Here is a 17,460-nt window from a genome sequence, read left to right on the forward strand (position 1 = left end):
GGATTACTGCATTAATTTTTTTTAAAAACCATCTGTAATCCTGCTTCTTAAGCTGGAAAAAAAGATGATGATTCAGGATAGATAAAAGAACATAGCACATTGTTAAAACTATGGAACTCGCTGCCACAAGGGGCAGTGATGGCCACCAACTTGGGTGGCTTCAAAAGAGGACTGGACAAATTCATGGAAGAGAGGGGTCTCCATGGCTGCTAGCCAGCATGGCTCTGTTCTACCTCTTCAGTCGAAGGGAGAGATTCTCCTAAAAAACCAGTTGCTGGAACTGCAGGAGGGAGAGGGCTCTTGGGTTCAGATCCTGCTTACAGGCTTCCCATGGGGCATCTGTGAGTCCAGTCCTGGACTAGATGGGCCATTGGTCTGATCCAGAAGGCTCTTCTTAGGTTCTTATTCAACTTCCACCATTGTTTATATCCATGATAGGACTCTTCCTGCCAGCAAGCCTAGGGTCTTAAAAAAACCTACAACATGTATGTAATTGGGAGGGAGGAAGCTGCTCAGACCTGTCATTGTCGTGAAGTCCTTGCAATGACCAGCTGGGTTGGGAGAGGATGAGCCAAAGACTGGTGGCCTTTCAGCGGATGGAGAAGTCTCAGACCAGTTTCTCTCCCTCTCCTATAGCCTGATGGAATGATGGATGGGGTGGGATGTCCCTATTGGGGTAGCGCAGGCCCCCACTGTGAAATACTTTATATAGGGCTTCTTCTCTTCCCTGGCATGTTGAGGGGACCCCATTGGGGTGGGCTGAACCCCAGCATGTTCCATATTACAGCCTCCTTTGCTTTTGCTCCCTGTGTGGGAGTCCTGGATTTTGAGCTTCTCGGAGTATTTATTACCCATGAGAGCCAGAAAGGTTCATCCCTGGCCTATTATGGGCAACTGTCGAAATGTTCTGCATCTGCTATCTCGCTTGTCCTCGCATCAGCCTTGTAAGGTAGAGAAGGGCCTGGAAGGCTTCAGAAAGGAGAAGTCAAAGCCAGAGGGCGGCAGGAGCTGCAGGCAAAGCATTAATCGCAAGCATCTCCCTCCCCCCCCCCCCGCCAAGTCATTTCCTGTCCTGGGAGTTATTAATGGGGTAGTCTTGCGGGGCCCAAGAGTCTGGTGGACAGGAAACAGCCACTTAATAGCCCAGCAAATGTGAGGGTCTTCCTCCAGGGGCAAGCAGTATTCAGAGACCTTGCCTGGGGAGGAGCAGAGAATTGAGCCTCAACTGAGGTTCCATCAGGGCTAGAGTCTTGATTGATGGAGTGGTTTCGAATCCGGGAGGGGCTAAGTGAGATCGCCTAGCTCAGCTATCCTCAACCTGGTGTCCTCTAGCTTTTTGGGACTACAGCTCCCATCTGCCCCAACCATCTGCTCCCATCTACCCTGGCATCGGATGGCCTTGCTAGGCCACCTCACCTTATCTAGCAGGACCACCCCACCCAACCCCTTCTCCCCATTTTTAGTGTGTCAGGCTCACATGGTCTTGCGCACCACATCCAAAGTGTGCGTGGAAAGCCTTGTGAGTCGAGGGTGCCTCTGCTTCTTCCTCCTGGTGTAAGGCACTGATACTGTGTGCATAGGAAAGCCAAGATGGGGCAAACGTTTGGCCAAAGCAAATGCCCATGGGTTTAATGCGCAAGTGTGCCGCTCCTTTCTTTCCCCCTGAAATTAAAAAAAGATCTTCAGTGCTGCTTCTGGGAAATGGGCTTGAAGACTCAAGTAGCCGTGGCTCCTTCGAAAGCCCAGAAAGCAGAATGAAAGACATTATTTGCATGGGATTTGCAGCGGGTGAAAGTTTACAGACCTTTTTTTTGGTCTTCTCTCTGTCTGGGGGCTACTTGTCTCTGCAGCTCCATTTCCAGGCCTCCACAGTGGCACCTGTTGGATTTCTGCCCATCTGGCAGGCGCCCTTGAACCCAGGAGCATCTGCCAGGGATTTGGGGGCTTAGTTGTTGTTGTTTTTTTGCCCTCTTTCCTCCCGCAGACTCCTGCTCCAGTCCGGGATCGACATCAATCGGCAGACGAAGGCAGGCACTGCGTTGCATGAGGCAGCCTTATGCGGCAAGACAGAGGTTGTGCGCCTCCTCCTGGATGTAAGCACCCTGCCCTGTTCTGCTTGCAGGAATGGTGGGGAGAGGGAGGGCACAGAACTTGGGGGGCAGTCCCTCTCTCGTGCCAAGGTGCAGAGCTTGTGAGGGTCCCCTGAGCTCCAGAGAGCCGGTGCCCTCCCTGGATGGCATCTTCAGGCTCTTCCTTGCCATCACTTGCCTTGCCACCATCCCAGATCTCCATTTTCCCTGTCTCAGGCAGCCTACCCTATTCCCCACACCACCCCTGTCTGTTTTCGCAGAGCGGAATCAACGCTCACATCCGAAACACCTATAGCCAGACGGCGCTGGACATTGTAAACCAGTTCACGGCCACCCAGGCCAGCAGGGAGATCAAGCAGATGCTCCGAGGTGAGGATAAGGGGTGTCGTTGTGAGGGATTTCAGCTGCAATGCCTGCATTGCAGGGGGTTGGACTAGATGACCCTCTGAGCCCCTTCCGACTCTACCGTCAGTCTAAAGTTGGCCACACACAAGTGGAGGTGCTCTGCCCTTTCCACTCACACAAATGTAGCCTGCAGAACGGGAGATGACACAGCTGGCCTCCCTGGCAGGGCTGTTGTTGTACAGCTCTTTTATTGAACTGGATTGTACCCAACTCATTTTATGCTAGGCCATTAGGCCCATTGAGGTTAATGGGCCTCCATTAGCTGTGTTTCATGTTAATTCCAGCAGGCCTATGTGGGATCTAACACGCTTAAGTGATTAATTTCATAGTCTCTTAGACCCAGCATTTCCTCTGGATCAGAGCATCAGGCTGCTTACAACACAGCTGCTGCATATTATTATTATTATTATTATTAACCATATTTTTTGCTCTATAAGACGCACCAGACCATAAGACGCACCTAGTTTTTGGAGGAGGAAAACAAGAAAAAAAATATACCGAATCTCAGAAGCCAGAACAGCAAGAGGGATCGCTGCGCAGTGAAAGCAGCAATCCCTCTTGCTGTTCTGGCTTCTGGGATAACTGTGCAGCCTGCATTCGCTCCATAAGATGCACACACATTTCCCCTTACTTTTTAGGAGGGAAAAAGTGAGTCTTATAGAGCAAAAAATACGATAATTTATATGCTGCCCTTCTGACTGGGTTTTCCCTGCCACTCTGGGCGGCTTCCAACAAAATATTAAAAGCACAGTAAAACATCAAGCAATAAACATCCCTATACAGGGCTGCCTTCAGGTGTAATATTAAATTAAACTGAAATATTAAATTTAAAATAAAAAACTGGAATGAAATCACACACCCTTTATATAAAAACAGGAACACGGAACCTTACACCCTAACCATCATCAGGATAATCAGGCTACAAAGGCCTTAATAAATAAATACAGCTAACGTGGAGGTTTGTCATATCTCACTCTGGTGGGGTGCGGTGAGTTCCATAAGGGGAGGGGGGCAGGCACTGAGAAGGCCTTGTCTTATGTCGCTGTCTTTCCTATCACAAGGAGGGTCTCTCTGACAGACCTTAAGGCGTTCTCTTTCCTTCACTTTGGAGCACGCAGCTTTGGGGTTGTGAATGTGAGGCCCTTTCAACAGTCAGAAAATGATAAACGCCAAATATAAGAGGAATGGCAATGCCATGGCGCTCTATCTCCCTCTAGTGTGTTTTTAAGCTAATTTAGGTGCTTTCTCTAAAGTCCTAAAATCACGTTGTAGGCATTCTCTCCCAGTCATCATCACAACAGCCACCTGTGTTGATTGTTTATACCCATTTCGCTTCAAGGAGAAAGAAGGAAATCCAGGTTGTCAGACGCCACCTAGCGGGTTTGTGGGGCCTTATTTCCAGCCCCTTTCACTAGCTCTGTAGTTACCTCAGAATTGGGAATCTCCCAGTTTATAAACGTAGGTTTCAGGAACTGGTTTGCAATGGGCAAACTGTTCGTTTTCCAAGTGGGCTTAATCTGTAGAGCAGGGAGAGAAACTCACCCCAAATTTGGCCGTTCCCAGGTGAGTCTCTTCTTTGAATATTCCTAAATGCTGGGAGCTGGAGGGGGATACCTGTGCAACACCTCATTTTAGGGAGGCTTCTCTGGAAGAATTCTTAGCCAATTACACACTCCCATCTTAATTAACACAGGGGAGGAGAAGGGATGCCGGAGAATTCCGACGAAAACAGAAACGGGAGCCCAGATTGCCCATGTTTACTTAATTGTCCCATGTCTGGAACATAAGTTAACCCAGCAAATATAGTTGGCATCTGCTGTTGTTGATTTTAGTCCTCAAATTATACACACGCACACCCCACCACCATCACCAATTTGCATTCCTTTGCATTGAAATGAACAGGGTGGAATGAAAATGTAACTTACATAATTACACAAGTTATGTGATTTTGAAACAACAGGATGAACAATGTAGTTTGGGGCAAAAGGTGAATTGTAGGAGAATGAAACAGTGTTGTGCATGACAGGTGCAGGGCAGAATGGGAATTGGCGCCTTCTTCCCGCCCTAGTCAGAAGAGGTTGCGAGTTGGATTTCTCTGCCTCGGTTTCCCCAAATGTCTTCGGCCAGGCAGATGTCAGGCTTGCAAGATCCGCTTCATTGTTTTGCTAGAACACAAACATCTACCACCTGGAGCCAGGTGCAAAAGATCTACAGCTATAGCATTAAAGAGTGAGGTGCCTCCGAGCATGTTCTGAGTGCAGGGCTTTGCTTTCAGAACCAAAGCTCACAATCCTTTCACACAAACAACTTCTCCTGGGTCATCAGTTTACTTAGGTGGAATAAATAGCTTGGTTTTCCTGTTGCTAAACAATGGGAAGCTGCAAATCCTTCCTCTTCTATTTATTTATTGTTCGTTATTACATTTATATGCCACCTCCAAGAAGCATCCATGGCTCTACATTCTTATTTGCACAACAACCCTGTGAAGTAGGTCTGGCTGGTTGACTATCCTGTGGTCACTCAGCAAGTTCCATGGCTGAGGGTGAACCCCGGTCTCCCAGGTCTTAAACTACAACTCTTACCACTACACCACACTGCCTTTTACTGAAAATCACCCAGATTTGCCCCACTCCTTGGTCAAGTAAAGCTGTGCCTTTAAGCATGTACAGAGTACCCATCTGCCACCAACGCACAACCTCTGCTACCCCGCCAAGGGTTCAGAGGAAGGGTCTCTGGGTGGAAAAGCCCTGCTTCCCTGTAGCCTTGAGCCCCTGCGCCTCTTTCCCTAGAAGGCATACAACCACCTCCTCCTCCTCCTCCTTCACCTTTGTCTCTGCCTAGATGCTTCCGCCGCCCTGCAGGTCAGGGCCGTGAAAGATTACTGCAACAACTACGACCTGACCAGCCTCAACGTCAAAGCCGGGGACATCATCACAGTGAGTTTGCCTGTTGTCCTGGGTGTTGGGATGCTGCTAAGGAATTGGGGGCAATTGGCAAGCCCACAGCTGGCTCCAGCCCATCGGCTGACGTGCTGGCCGAACTCCAGTCCTTGGTGCAGCATGAATCTGCGACCCAGAGCTTCAGAAGCTGGGCACGCAACTCAGTAGAGTAAACACATAACAGAAGTCGCAGGGAGAGGCTGTGTAAAGCATATTTACAAGCAGTTTATTCAGCGTACATCAGGACAAGAGGAAAAACATGTCTTCTCCCCTTCGTTTCCAAGCAAGCAGCATAAGCAAAAGCTATACGCAAACGGAAGTTCCCAGCAAGCTGTGCTGGAGTGTAAACAGGCATGTGACACACAACAGTCATGCCTGTCCCTCTTAAGGTGGAACAGAATATTCTAACACTGGGCTGACCAAGTCAGGAATGGAAGGTAAGTTGAGGACCCAGAGGAGGACTCCAGCCAGATGTGGGGGCCTCTGCCGGGAATGCGGGAAGCAGCTAGAAGGGGGCTAGAAGGATCTGAGAAGGGGGCAGGGGCTTCCCTTGTCTCCTCCATCTCTGCAAGGGGAGCCAGGAGTTCTGTCTTCCTCTCTGTCACATGCTCACCCCAGCACTATTGGACACTGGGAGTGTCCTTGCCTGCCCAAAGGGGGATGTTGCACCAAACATGGCCACATCTCAGGAGACAGAGATGCCTCCCTTGTCACCTGTGTCCAGAAGGAGCCAAAAGGAAGGGAACAGAAGACTCTGCTCACTAGGTGTAGCAAGCAATTGCAGGAATGCTTTCAGCCTGTAGAAGACTCTGTTCCTACATGGTACGACTGCGTCGTATGCACAATTAACTTGTGCAAGTCCAACCTTGGGGCCAGCTTAGCCTGGTGGTTCCATTGACCAACACATTTCTTGGATCTTCCAATTGCCTACAGCGATTTGAAACCTGCTGGCACTGCTTGGCTTAAAAAAACCCCACACCTTGTGTGGTTGAAAGCTGGCCAATTAAATGCACGTAAAAAGAGCTTTTAAGCTCTTCACCTTGTTTCGCAGGCAAGCCCTGCTCAGGGGGGTGCTCTTGCAAGAACTTGTGGGAATTTGGGCAGCCCCACAAGACTGCCCCCAGAGCCTGCACCCTGAGCAAGGCTTGCCCAGTAATCCAGGTGGAGAGTTTTGACGCTCTCTACCTTGCTGGTTGTGGGACGCAGGTGGCGCTGTGGGTTAAAGCCTCAGCGCCTAGGACTTGCCGATCGAAAGGTCAGCGGTTCAAATCCCTGCGGCGGGGTGCGCTCCCGCTGTTCGGTCCCAGCGCCTGCCAACCTAGCAGTTCGAAAGCACCTCCGGGTGCAAGTAGATAAATAGGGACCGCTTACCAGCGGGAAGGTAAACGGCGTTTCCGTGTGCGGCTCTGGCTCGCCAGAGCAGCGATGTCACGCTGGCCACGTGACCCGGAAGTGTCTCCGGACAGCGCTGGCCCCTGGCCTCTTAAGTGAGATGGGCGCACAACCCCAGAGTCTGTCAAGACTGGCCCGTACGGGCAGGGGTACCTTTACCTTTACCTTTTTACCTTGCTGGTTGCTGGGGAATGAGAGGATAAAACCAGGTTGGTGCATCGGCTGTGGAAGATAAGGATGCTCATGCAAGTTCAAATATAGGTGTTTTTGTGTATGCGCACCATCACTGGAACATAGCCCCTACTCAAGATGCGATTGTACCACACATAGGATATCCTAGGAGTCCCACCTCCCTCTCCATGTTGGGCAGGGCCTCTCTCTGACATGCCTTCCCCAGGTGCCCTTGGATACTGGGAGCATCCCTGTCTGCCCAGTGGGGGGGTGTTTCACTGATCCTAGACACATCTCAGGAGATGCCTCCCCCGTCACTTAGGTGCAGGAGGAGCCCAAAGACAAGGTAGCAGCGGGTTCCACCCACCTGGCAAAGTGAGAGATTGCAGAAATGCTTTCAGCTTGAGGAACCAGCCCCGTTCCTATATATAGGATAGCCAAAGAGTGTGAAAGTGTCGGATCAACATCCATAGCTTTGCCAGTTAGAGCACCTGCTGCTATTGTAGCTGTATTTAGGATTAGGCACCTGCATTGCCTGAAGTGCCTCAAGCCAGCCATCTGCTTGTGGACCGCAGTAATCTAAGCATTAGAGTTTTTGGGAAAAGCTCTTCATCCAGCCTTGGCAGTGCACCGTGCAAAGGGGGTCTGTTCTGGGCCAAAGACAAGGCCTGGTTGAGATGTGGCATCCTCTGAATGTTGCTGGATCCCATCTCCTCTCATCCCTGATCTTTGGCTGGTGCTGATGGGACCTGAAATAGCTCAGTCAGTAGAGCATGAGACTCCTAATCTCAGCATCATGGGTTTGAGCCCCATGGGCAGAAGATTCCTGCACTGCAGCGAGTTGAACTAGGTGACCCTCGTGGTCCCTTCCAACTCTGATTCCATAGTGATTGGCTCAAGGTTAACCAGCCCAGGGTGTGAATTAGAACCCAGATCTCTCCCCAGGCCTATTACGAAACACCTGGAGGGTCCTACCCTGGTTTCCCCCTCATTCAGAGGATTTATGGTCCGGGGTGGAAAAGCTTTTTGGTAGCCTGGGGGCCACATTGCAATCCAGGCTGTCGTCTTGGGGGAGGAGGGCACATGATGGGTGGGCGTGGCCAGAGACAAAAAGGGCGGAGCAAGGAATGCACATCTCACCATAGGCTGGTTTCTACATGGACCAGCTCCCCCTGACACACTACCGAGGAACTGCAGTTAGGACCCTCTCCCCTGGGGTTAGGAGGGAAGACTTTTTGAGTTAGGGGGCTGGGGCTTGGAGGCCGTCTCGAGGCCTTGAAACATCCCAGGCTGGGTGGCATCTTCTAGCTCCCATGGCCAACCTGTTGGCAAGGCCCTGGAGCAACCCACTTTGAAGGTGATTTTGGCCCATTACTTGGTCCCCTCCTTCTCTACTAACCCCCCACTACCCTCCCAATTTCCCAGGTCCTGGAGCAGCACGCCGACGGCCGGTGGAAAGGCTGCATCCACGACAACCGGACCGGCAATGACCGTGTGGGCTACTTCCCTTCCACCCTCGTCGAAGCGATCAGCAAACGAACAGGCAAGACTTCCTCCCTGTGTGGGCTATTTTTCTCCTATCGCTTCCTACCTGACCTGCCTCATTCTTGAGGTGTGAGGGCCTTTGCAGACGGAGACCTCGGAGTTTTCTGTTCATTGCCATAAAGCAAATCAATAAGGGGAAGTTTGGAGCGGAGGCAATTCCAATTTTGCACCCTGAATGGCTGTTCTTTGGGAATGCCAGGGAGGTTGTAGCATACGCAGGACCCTCAAGCTCCTCTTGCCGAGGCCCACCCAATTTCCATGGCTCTCTTCAGCTATGATTCCTGCAATACAATGGGTTAGACTAGGCTAGCTGACTTCGGGTCCCTTCCAATCTTAACAATTATGACTCTTTGCAGCTGGCGGAGGTGGGGGCAGGAAGTGCAGGTGTGCATCACAGGATCACAGGCTGGCTCAGTAGACGAACATCTGCATCGCATACAGAAAGGTTGGGATGGGAATGTCCCCTGCCTGAAGCCCTGGAGAGCTGCTGCCAGTCAGTGTCGACACTACTGAGCTCGATATACCAAGCTAGACCTTTGGTCTAAGGCAGCTTCCTACATTCCTAACGGGAAGGGCAGTAGCATGTATAAGGTCTTGGGTTCAATCCCTGGCATCTCTAGGTAAGACTGGGAGAGAGCCCCATCTGAACCTCCGGAGAGCCACCGCCAGCCTGTGTAGGCAACACTGAGCTAAGTGGATCAGTAGTCTGACTCAGTGGAAAGCAGTCACACAGGAAAAGGTTGGGGAAAGTCTCCTGCCCCAAACCCCAGAGAGCTACTGCCAGTCAGTGCTGACAGTATGAAGCTAGATGGGTCTGACTCCCTTATCTTCCAACTTTGATAGGCAGCTTAAAAATCATCTTCCTCCTTCTCCAGGTCTGCAGGACCCATTTCACGGTTTGTTGTTTCTATTACCAGGTCCGTGGGACGCTGGGCCTTACCCGGGGCAGTTTCAAGCCATCTCCCTCCCAGCTGGAGGGGCCTCGGTGCCTAATGGCCATTCCTGCTTCTCCTTCTCCTCCTCCTCCTCCACCACCACCTCCTCCTCCTCCCATCATCAGGTCCATTTCCTGCCTCCACCTCCACCAAACCCCCACCAGCCTCTTTTCAGTTCCTTTGGCTACCGCAGGCTCCCCCACGGCGCTGTGGAAGGGCCTGGCGTCATCCCAGGTAGTCTGTCCTGCATCGCTTCGTTTGTTTCTGATTTGTGCTTTTGTCATGTTTTTGCGTTGCTCCCAGGGGGGTTCCTGCATTCCTCTCATTCCCCGTCCTCATCCGGGTTCTGCTCTCTATGTGTGCATGCGTCCAAGGATGTGGGTCAGGTGTCGAAAGAAAGTGTGGCTGCATAAGGAGCCTTCTGAAGAGCCGAGGTTTGAAAGGGGCACATATAAACAAATTGGGGGAAAATGTTACCTTTTCAAAGGAGACTTCTTTATTATACTCCTTGACAAAATCTGCCTGCAAGAAACTTCCTTGTTCATAGAATCATAGGACTAGAGAGCTGGAAGGGACCCAAAGACTCATCTATCTAGTCCCAACACCCTGATATGTTGCCACTTATGAAAGCAGATGGAAGTCCAAGGTGTTGTGTGTGTGTGTGTGTGTGTGTGTGTGTGTGAGAGAGAGAGAGAGAGAGAGAGAGAGAGAGAGAGAGAGAGTGAGTGTTTCAGGTCTAAGGTGCAGAAAGAGGGAGAAGGAGGGAAGTCGTTTCAGAGGAGAGTAAGAACCGCCAAAGGCAGAACGGCTGGAGCAGCTTTTGCCAACTTAGGAGTCCTTCAGATGTTCTGGACCGCAACTCCCATCAGCTCCAGCATCCCAGGCCCATGATGGCTGGGACTGATGGGAGTTGTAGTTCAAAGCAGCTTGAGAGCCCCAGGCTGGGGTAGAAACTAGTGTTGCCATCAAGGCCCATTATAATAATTTTTGTGTGTGTGTGTGTAACGAATTGCAGAAGGGCTATCCTGTTAGGCTGCAACAAATTGCAATGGATTGCTTTGAAGTCACTTTAGCACCAGATTAAAAAACAAAACCACACACAAATGTCCCTCAAGTGCCCCACCCTGTATTTTGCAAGAAGAAAGGTAGGAACCCTAGACTCAGAAACGCAGCGTGCTTGGGGGTGTAATGAAGATCTGCAAAGGTGTGGCTTGTGTTACAGGCAGAGGAGGGTTGCAATGTGAGGTGTAGCATGACTTGAGTGAGGTGTGAGCACCGGAGTGCAAATGCTTCCCTTTCCCCTGTTGAGAACCATTTTAGTGTTTGTTTTAGCACCACTGCATTCCATCTCCTCCCTCCTCCTCTCCCCCTCCCAACAGCCCCCCCAGCGTGTGGCTCTTTGCACAAGGGGGACAAACATCCCTGTCCGATAAATAGGTGGACCAGAAAAGTTTTGTTCTTGATTGTTGAGCCAAGCTAGGGACTCTTCAGGGCAGCGCTGGCTTGCACCACTTGTTAGCTTTAGCACTTTCGAGCCCCATACGTGTGGCCAGAGAACACAAATGGAGATGCACACAGGATTCACCTGCATGGTGGTTTATTTGGGCCAGCAGAGGAGCCCTGCAGTGCTGGATCAGGCCAGTGGCCCATCTAGCCCAGGCTCCTGTTTTCACAGCAGCTGGCCAGGTGACCCCAATGGAAGCCCACAAGCAGGACCTGAGAGCAGCAGGAACTCTTCTCTTCTCTCCCCCCCCCCCAAACCCCCATGCATTTCTGATTTTCAGCACCTGGTGTTTGGAAACAGTGCTGCCTCTGACTGAGGTTTGTAAGCTGCTTTGATAGATAGATAGATAGATAGATAGATAGATAGATAGATAGATAGATAGATGTAAAGGTAAAGGGACCCCTGACCATTAGGTCCGGGAAAGGAGAGGGCTCTGGCATTCGAATCCTGTTTCCCACGGGGACCTGGTTGGCCACTGTGAGAACAGGATGCTGGGCTAGATGGGCCACTGACCTGATCCTGCAAGCTCTTCTTCTGGACCTTAGTCTGTGCTGGGGGGGGCAGGGGGGTCGGAATGCTCTGGGAGGATTGCAATGGCTGAGAATAACTCTTTTGAGCGCTGGGCAATCATTGGTGCCCCCGCGGAGGGAGGGGCAGCTTCTGGCAGGCTAACCCCCTCCCAAACCCTGGAGATATGGAGGTTGGTTGTGGGGGCAGCTGCCGCTGTTTGTGCCCCCTCCTCTCTGGGTCACACACAACTTCATGGGATTCTGCTGACTTGCTTCACGTTCTTGCTCTCTTTCCTGTGGTCTTTGGCCCAGAAGGTTCCCGAGGGTCTGACGCCAGCCCGTCCCACTTGTCCCCATCGCCAGGTGCTGGCACACCAGCCCCACCAGAAGAGATCTGGGTGCTTCGCAAACCCTACGCAGGTAAGAGCATCAGAAAGGCGCTGGTGGATCAGGCTAGAAACCCATCTGGTTCAGTGGCAGGACACCTGCATTGCAATGCAGAAGGACCCGGGTTTGATCCCCAGCATCTCCAGATAAATCCTGGCTGAAATCCTGGAGAGCTGCTGCCAGCCAGTGTAGACAATACTGTGCTAGATGACCCAGTGGTCATAATCATGAGGCAGCAGCTTTCTAAGCTCCTGGGAAGGGCTGCAGCTCAGTGGAAGAGTGCCTGCTTTGCTTGCAGAAGGACCCCAGTTCAATTCCCAGTGGCATCCCCAGGAAGGGCTGGGAATGTCCCCTGCCTGAAACCCCGGAGAGCGGCTGCCAGCCAGTGTGGACAGTACTGAACTAATGGGCCAACAGATTGGCTTAGAGTGAAGCAGCTTCCTGTGTTCCTGTAGTGGGAGAATGAGATATCACTGGCAACAGCTGTGTGTCAGCCATGACACCTGGTCCCTCCACCCCAAGTTTTATTTATTTCTTGCATCTATACCACACCTTTTTCTCCTCGAGGAGCTTGCTTGACTTCTCTGCTTGAGGCTCCTTCCTCTAGCTGGCTCACAGTTCCCTTGTATGTGGTGGTCCCGGTGGTCACCCCTGGCTACCAGGCGAGTGCTTAACATGCTGCAGAGTCAAGTCAGGCTCAATTTCTTTTTTCTCGCCGCCCCTCTGGGCCTTTAACCGCCTCTCCCCTCCCTGTTGGCTAGGTGGCGACCGCAGCAGTGTGGGCAGCACGGGAAGCGTGGCCAGTGGGCGGAGTTCGGGGAGTGGCCAAAGCACCGGCAGCGGAGGCCACGCCCCCCTCCACCCGGGCTCGGAAGGCGTCAAGGTGAGCTTGGCTATGTTGTCTCTGCATTGCAGGGGGTTGGGCTAGATCAGTGTTTCCCAACCTTTGGTCTCCAGCTGTTTTTGGACTACAATTCCCATCATCCCTGACCACTGGTCTTGCTAGCTAGGGATGATGGGAGTTGTAGTCCAAAAACAGCTGGAGACCAAAAGTTGGGAAACACTGGGCTAGATGACCTGCAGGGCGCCTTCCAGCTTTTTTGATTCCATGATTCTCTAAAAGGCTCATGTTCCTCGAAGCATGTTCGGAGTGATGTTATCTTCATCAAGAGAGTCTGAGATGCAAGGATTATCTCCCCTCCCCAAAACAAAAAAACCCACATCCTGGCTTGTTTGAATCCCAGCACTTAAAATTATTATTATTATTTGCATTTATATCCCACTTTTTTCTCTCCAAGAAGTTCAAGAGGTTCTCCCCCTCCTCATTTAATCCTCACAACAACCCTGTGATGTAGGGTAGGCTGAAGGACAGTGACTGGTCACACCCAGTGAGCTTCATGGCTGAGCCGGGATTCGAACCCAGGTCTCCCAGGTCCTAGTCCTTCACTCCGAACCACTACACCACCCTGGCTTCCAAAAACAACCTCAGCTACGTCCCAAGAAAGCTTCCGTCCTTGCAGGTTGAGTTGGGCAGCCTTCCAGAGGATTTGGACTACAGCCTTGCTGGCTGCGGTTGATGGGAGCTGTAGTTCAAAACATTTGGGAGGGGGGTGGGCACCAGGTTGGTGAAAATAGCTTTAGATACCACTGGCAGCTTTGCACGTCCTCTGCTGCCCCCTGGTGCCCGCAGCCCGCGTTTGTGACTACTTGGCAAGCTGACCAGGGGCTCATTCCATTCCCTGGAAAAAGTGGGCCAGGAGGAGGAGGGAGAAAGAGAGAGAGACTTCCTTGCACTGCCCCCCCTGCCCCCCAAGCCGTTCTTTTTTTCTAGATACCGGAAGCCTCTTTCAAAATTTGTGCTGCAAGGCACGCATGCCAAGCAGCCGTGCCATTGTGCCACCTGTTTTCCTTCTTGTACCCAAATGAGTAGCTTTGCCAACAGAGTCTTAGATCTTTTGGGGTGGGGGGCTGCCAGTTCCCCCCTGCCTTCCAGGACCCTATTTGCAGTCTCTTTCTTTTTTAACAGAGTGTGTGTTTTTCTCACCCCCACCCCCCCGCCTGCCATTCCTCAGCTTCTGGCAACCGTCCTTTCCCAGAAGGCGTCTGTGCAAGAATCCGGCGTGGGTGATGGGCCTGCCAAAGCACTGGAGACGCCTGCAGGTGCGTGGATGCTCACAGCTCATCCGCCGGAGCCTTTTTGGGTCCCCCCCCCCTTATTTCCTTGAAGAGCTGCAGGGGAACCTTCCGAGCTAAACATGACCCTTCCTCTCTGCTGCTGCCATGCCTTCGCTTGCTTTGGTTAGTAGGGGGAAATTGGGGTGGGGTGGGGTGCTGCTGCCAGGGTGAGGTTGGTGGGGGGGTTGGTGGTGCCTGTGTCCCAGAAAGAGCCCCCCACCCCACAATCTGGCTTCCTGGCTGTCCTCCAGCTTCCAGCGAAGGAGCAATCTGGTCCCCGATTGCTGTTTATCGCTGGCTGGTCTGCCTTTGCCTGCACCCCCCTTCGAAAAAACCAACAACCCATGTATCTGTTTTCTATTTTGAGGGGGCTCTGAGCTTCAGACACCCCAGCCTCGCTGAAATACTGATGAGGACCCTGCTTCCTAGAGGTCTCTGCTAGGTCCCCCAGGCACAGGTCGCCAGAAGGTGGGTCTCGGCGGACCCCCACCCCACCCCTGAGAACGATGGTTCCTGTTCCCTTGTTGGCACGGTGAATCCGGCTTGGTGGCAGTGCGCCTTCAGAAATGTGACGATGTTCTCGGTTGGGGAACGCGGAGATGGGCAGATGGCGGTTTCCCCCCCTTTTAGCTCTGCCTGCTTCTCAAGGGTGATGTTGCACATGTCCCTTTTCAGGCAGGACTCAGGTGGGAATGCCGAGACGGTTGCATCCCGGGAGTGTGTGTGTCGCATTTTCAGGTTGATTTTTCCAAAGTGGAATAAGTTTCGCCTCAGCCTTGCTCTGCCACTCAAGTGTGGAGATTCAGCAGTCCGCAGAGCTCAAGGTGTGGCTCCAGGGAGCATGAGAAAGGGTTGCTTATTATCGGCCAGGGGTTTCTGTGCACTCTGAAAGGGAAGATGCAGTTTCTGGAGTAGAGTCTGTCTTTTTATTTTTGGGGTGAGGGTCGTCAGGGCTAGCACCTGCCAAGAGACCCAGGCCCCCTACCTGTCTAGCCAAAGATCTCTCTTGGAGGCTTGGGGTGCCCTTCGCCCCCTTGATCCAGATGGATGGGCTGCATGCCTGCTGGCTGAAAGAGAGCGCCGATTCCTTGCTGGGGAGCTTCAAGGTCACCTTGGCTGCCATCTTGGACTGGTTCCACCCCTGCCCCGCTGTGGGGATGTAGGTGCCAGGCCTCTGCTTCTAGGACAGTGACTTAGCCTTTTGTTTCCAGATCAGAATTTCTGGGGCTCCCTCTTTCTCTTTAGGTCAAAGGTGAGAAACCTCAGTGCGCCCCCCCACTGCCCCCACCCCCTGGACTCCCTGCCTGGCCCTCCAAATTCTCCACAGGATCATCCCTGTCCTCACTCCCCAGGCCAAACCCTTCCCTCTCCCTGCTCCGTTTGCCTGGATGGGACATGACATAGGGTTGTAGGAAGCTGCCTCTATACAGTCAGACCTTTGGCCCATCTAGCTTAGTATTGCCTGCACTGACTGGCAGGGGTTCTCCAGCATTTCAGGCAGGGAGGCTTTCCCCAGTCCTACCTGGAGAAGCTGGGGATTTAACCTGGACCTTCTGCACTCAAAGCAGGCACTCTGGCACTGAGCTGTGGTCCTTTAAGGAATGCAGGAAGCGGTCTTTTACTGCCTCAGGCCATTGGTGCATCCAGCTCAGCGTTGGCGACACTGGCTGGCAGTAGCTCACTGTACTTTAAGGCAGGGGGGTTTCTACGTGTAAATCAGGCTCCCTTCCGTTAAGCCATTTGGGCCATTATGCTTCCAGGTTTCCCATAGGCACCTGGTTGGCAAAGGTGAGAACAGCATGCTGGACCCCCATTGGCCTGATCCAACAGGCTCTTCTGATGTCATCCTTTCTGATAGGGAGGTGCCTGTGTTTGCGTAGATATAGATAGAAGCCTCTTGACTATTGCATGGCAGGAATGCAGTCTACTGCACAAAATGAAAACACACATTTGTTGCTGCACCCACTTTTGCCTCTCCCACAGGGCCCCGAGGCTGAAAGATGCCCCTGTCCGTGATACTTGATGCATGGACAGCTGGACACCAACCTTGCCGTTTGCTTTCATGGGAGCTCAAGGGCAATAAATGTCCTGTCTGGCATTCTTATGGCAGAGAGAGAGAGAGAGAGAGAGAGAGAGAGAGAGAGAGAGAGAGGAGACGACGCAGCTGGGAGCCACTTTCAAATGTTGCTCAGAGGTTGACAAACCAGGGGCTCTTGATGAGGCCCACTGCTCTCCCAAGATCTGAAATGTGGTGGGCAACCTGGCATCCTTGCACTTTGCTGCTGGCCTTTGTGTGAAGGGTCCCAGCGGGCCTCTCCGTAATGCTAATCCACCGCCTCCCTGCCTGCTTTTGTTCCAGGTTCTTCTCGGACACATAGTTTGGGCACCTCATCCTACCCAGGGCAGCCTTACAGTGAGCAGCCAAAGAAAGTGGAGCCCATGTCAGAAGGGAAGGCAAGTCTGAGAAACTCGCTGCTGGGGGCTGGAGTTGTGGTATTGATGGAATAGCGCAGGCATGTGGGAAAGTAGCTGGGACACTTCCTAGCAATAGTTTTGAGGAAAAGAGCAGTCCAGGCTTTCTAGGGATTCTTGTCCAGTAATTTGAATTCATTGGTTTGGGTTTTACTAGCACAAGCGCCCACGGCTCGCAAACACACACAACTGTGCTTGTAAAACTCCGAATCACAGAAATTGCAACGCGCTACACGCAGGGAGCTGCTGGCGCAACTTCTTGTATATATAAAGAAAGAGAACGGCCCTGTTTATTTCAGGGGTCGCCAGATTTCCTGGGCCAGTGGAATTTTGATAAAGAGCCGCAGGCACCAGTCACAAGATGGCTGCCACAGGGGCGGGACACGCCACAAAATGGCTGCTGTGGGGCTGGCCCAGCGCGAAACAGGAAGCAAGCAGGAAGAGCAAATATTCTTCTGTGTACTGCGGATTTATGAGGGGAAATTTATTGAGACCTTTGCAAGCACCAATGGTTAATTGGTGGACACACCAGCACCCACCAGTGCTGCATTGGTTCATTTAAGCATCTAGCCCTCCCTTTTTCAAGGGTTCAGGGTAGGAAATTTGCAAGTGGATTAAAAATAGCCGTGAATAATTGCTCATCTCCCTGCTGCCAGAGCTCAGAGGCTGTCTACCAGTGGCTATACAAGTTCCAGCTGCAGCTTTACGCCTCCAACTTCATCAATGCTGGGTATGACATCCCTACCATCAGCCGGATGACGCCAGAGGTGAGGGCTGGCAAAGAGGGAGGTGGGAGGGATCTGAGTTTGCCACACGGTGCAATGGCAGGCTCTCTTTTACACAAAGCTCTGGTGTTAGGAGCTGGCTAATTTTACAGGTGTGCAATGCATCCCTGCCAAGTAATTTTGTCTTCTATATGTTGCCTGGCAATGGATA

At 52.0% G+C, this 17,460-nt stretch overlaps 1 protein-coding gene across 5 annotated transcripts in view; it reads left to right on the forward strand.

The window, feature by feature from the left end:
• Positions 1-17,460, forward strand: part of CASKIN1 (CASK interacting protein 1) — a 105,809-nt gene that overhangs the window by 79,962 nt on the left and 8,387 nt on the right. For 2 of the 5 annotated variants that reach the window (XM_083712043.1, XM_083712047.1), the window contains 10 exons: positions 1,985-2,093; positions 2,351-2,459; positions 5,337-5,431; positions 8,423-8,540; positions 9,460-9,711; positions 11,803-11,910; positions 12,639-12,760; positions 13,950-14,037; positions 16,412-16,506; positions 17,181-17,291. In XM_083712043.1, the coding sequence (XP_083568169.1) occupies positions 1,985-2,093; positions 2,351-2,459; positions 5,337-5,431; positions 8,423-8,540; positions 9,460-9,711; positions 11,803-11,910; positions 12,639-12,760; positions 13,950-14,037; positions 16,412-16,506; positions 17,181-17,291 (1,207 nt within the window). The remainder of the gene's footprint in view (positions 1-1,984; positions 2,094-2,350; positions 2,460-5,336; positions 5,432-8,422; positions 8,541-9,459; positions 9,712-11,802; positions 11,911-12,638; positions 12,761-13,949; positions 14,038-16,411; positions 16,507-17,180; positions 17,292-17,460) is intronic. The other 3 variants (XM_083712044.1, XM_083712046.1, XM_083712045.1) reach the window with 3 other exon arrangements.

Source organism: Podarcis gaigeae (assembly GCF_964106915.1).
Source record: "Podarcis gaigeae genome assembly, chromosome: 14".
Taxonomy (NCBI): Eukaryota; Metazoa; Chordata; class Lepidosauria; order Squamata; family Lacertidae; genus Podarcis; species Podarcis gaigeae.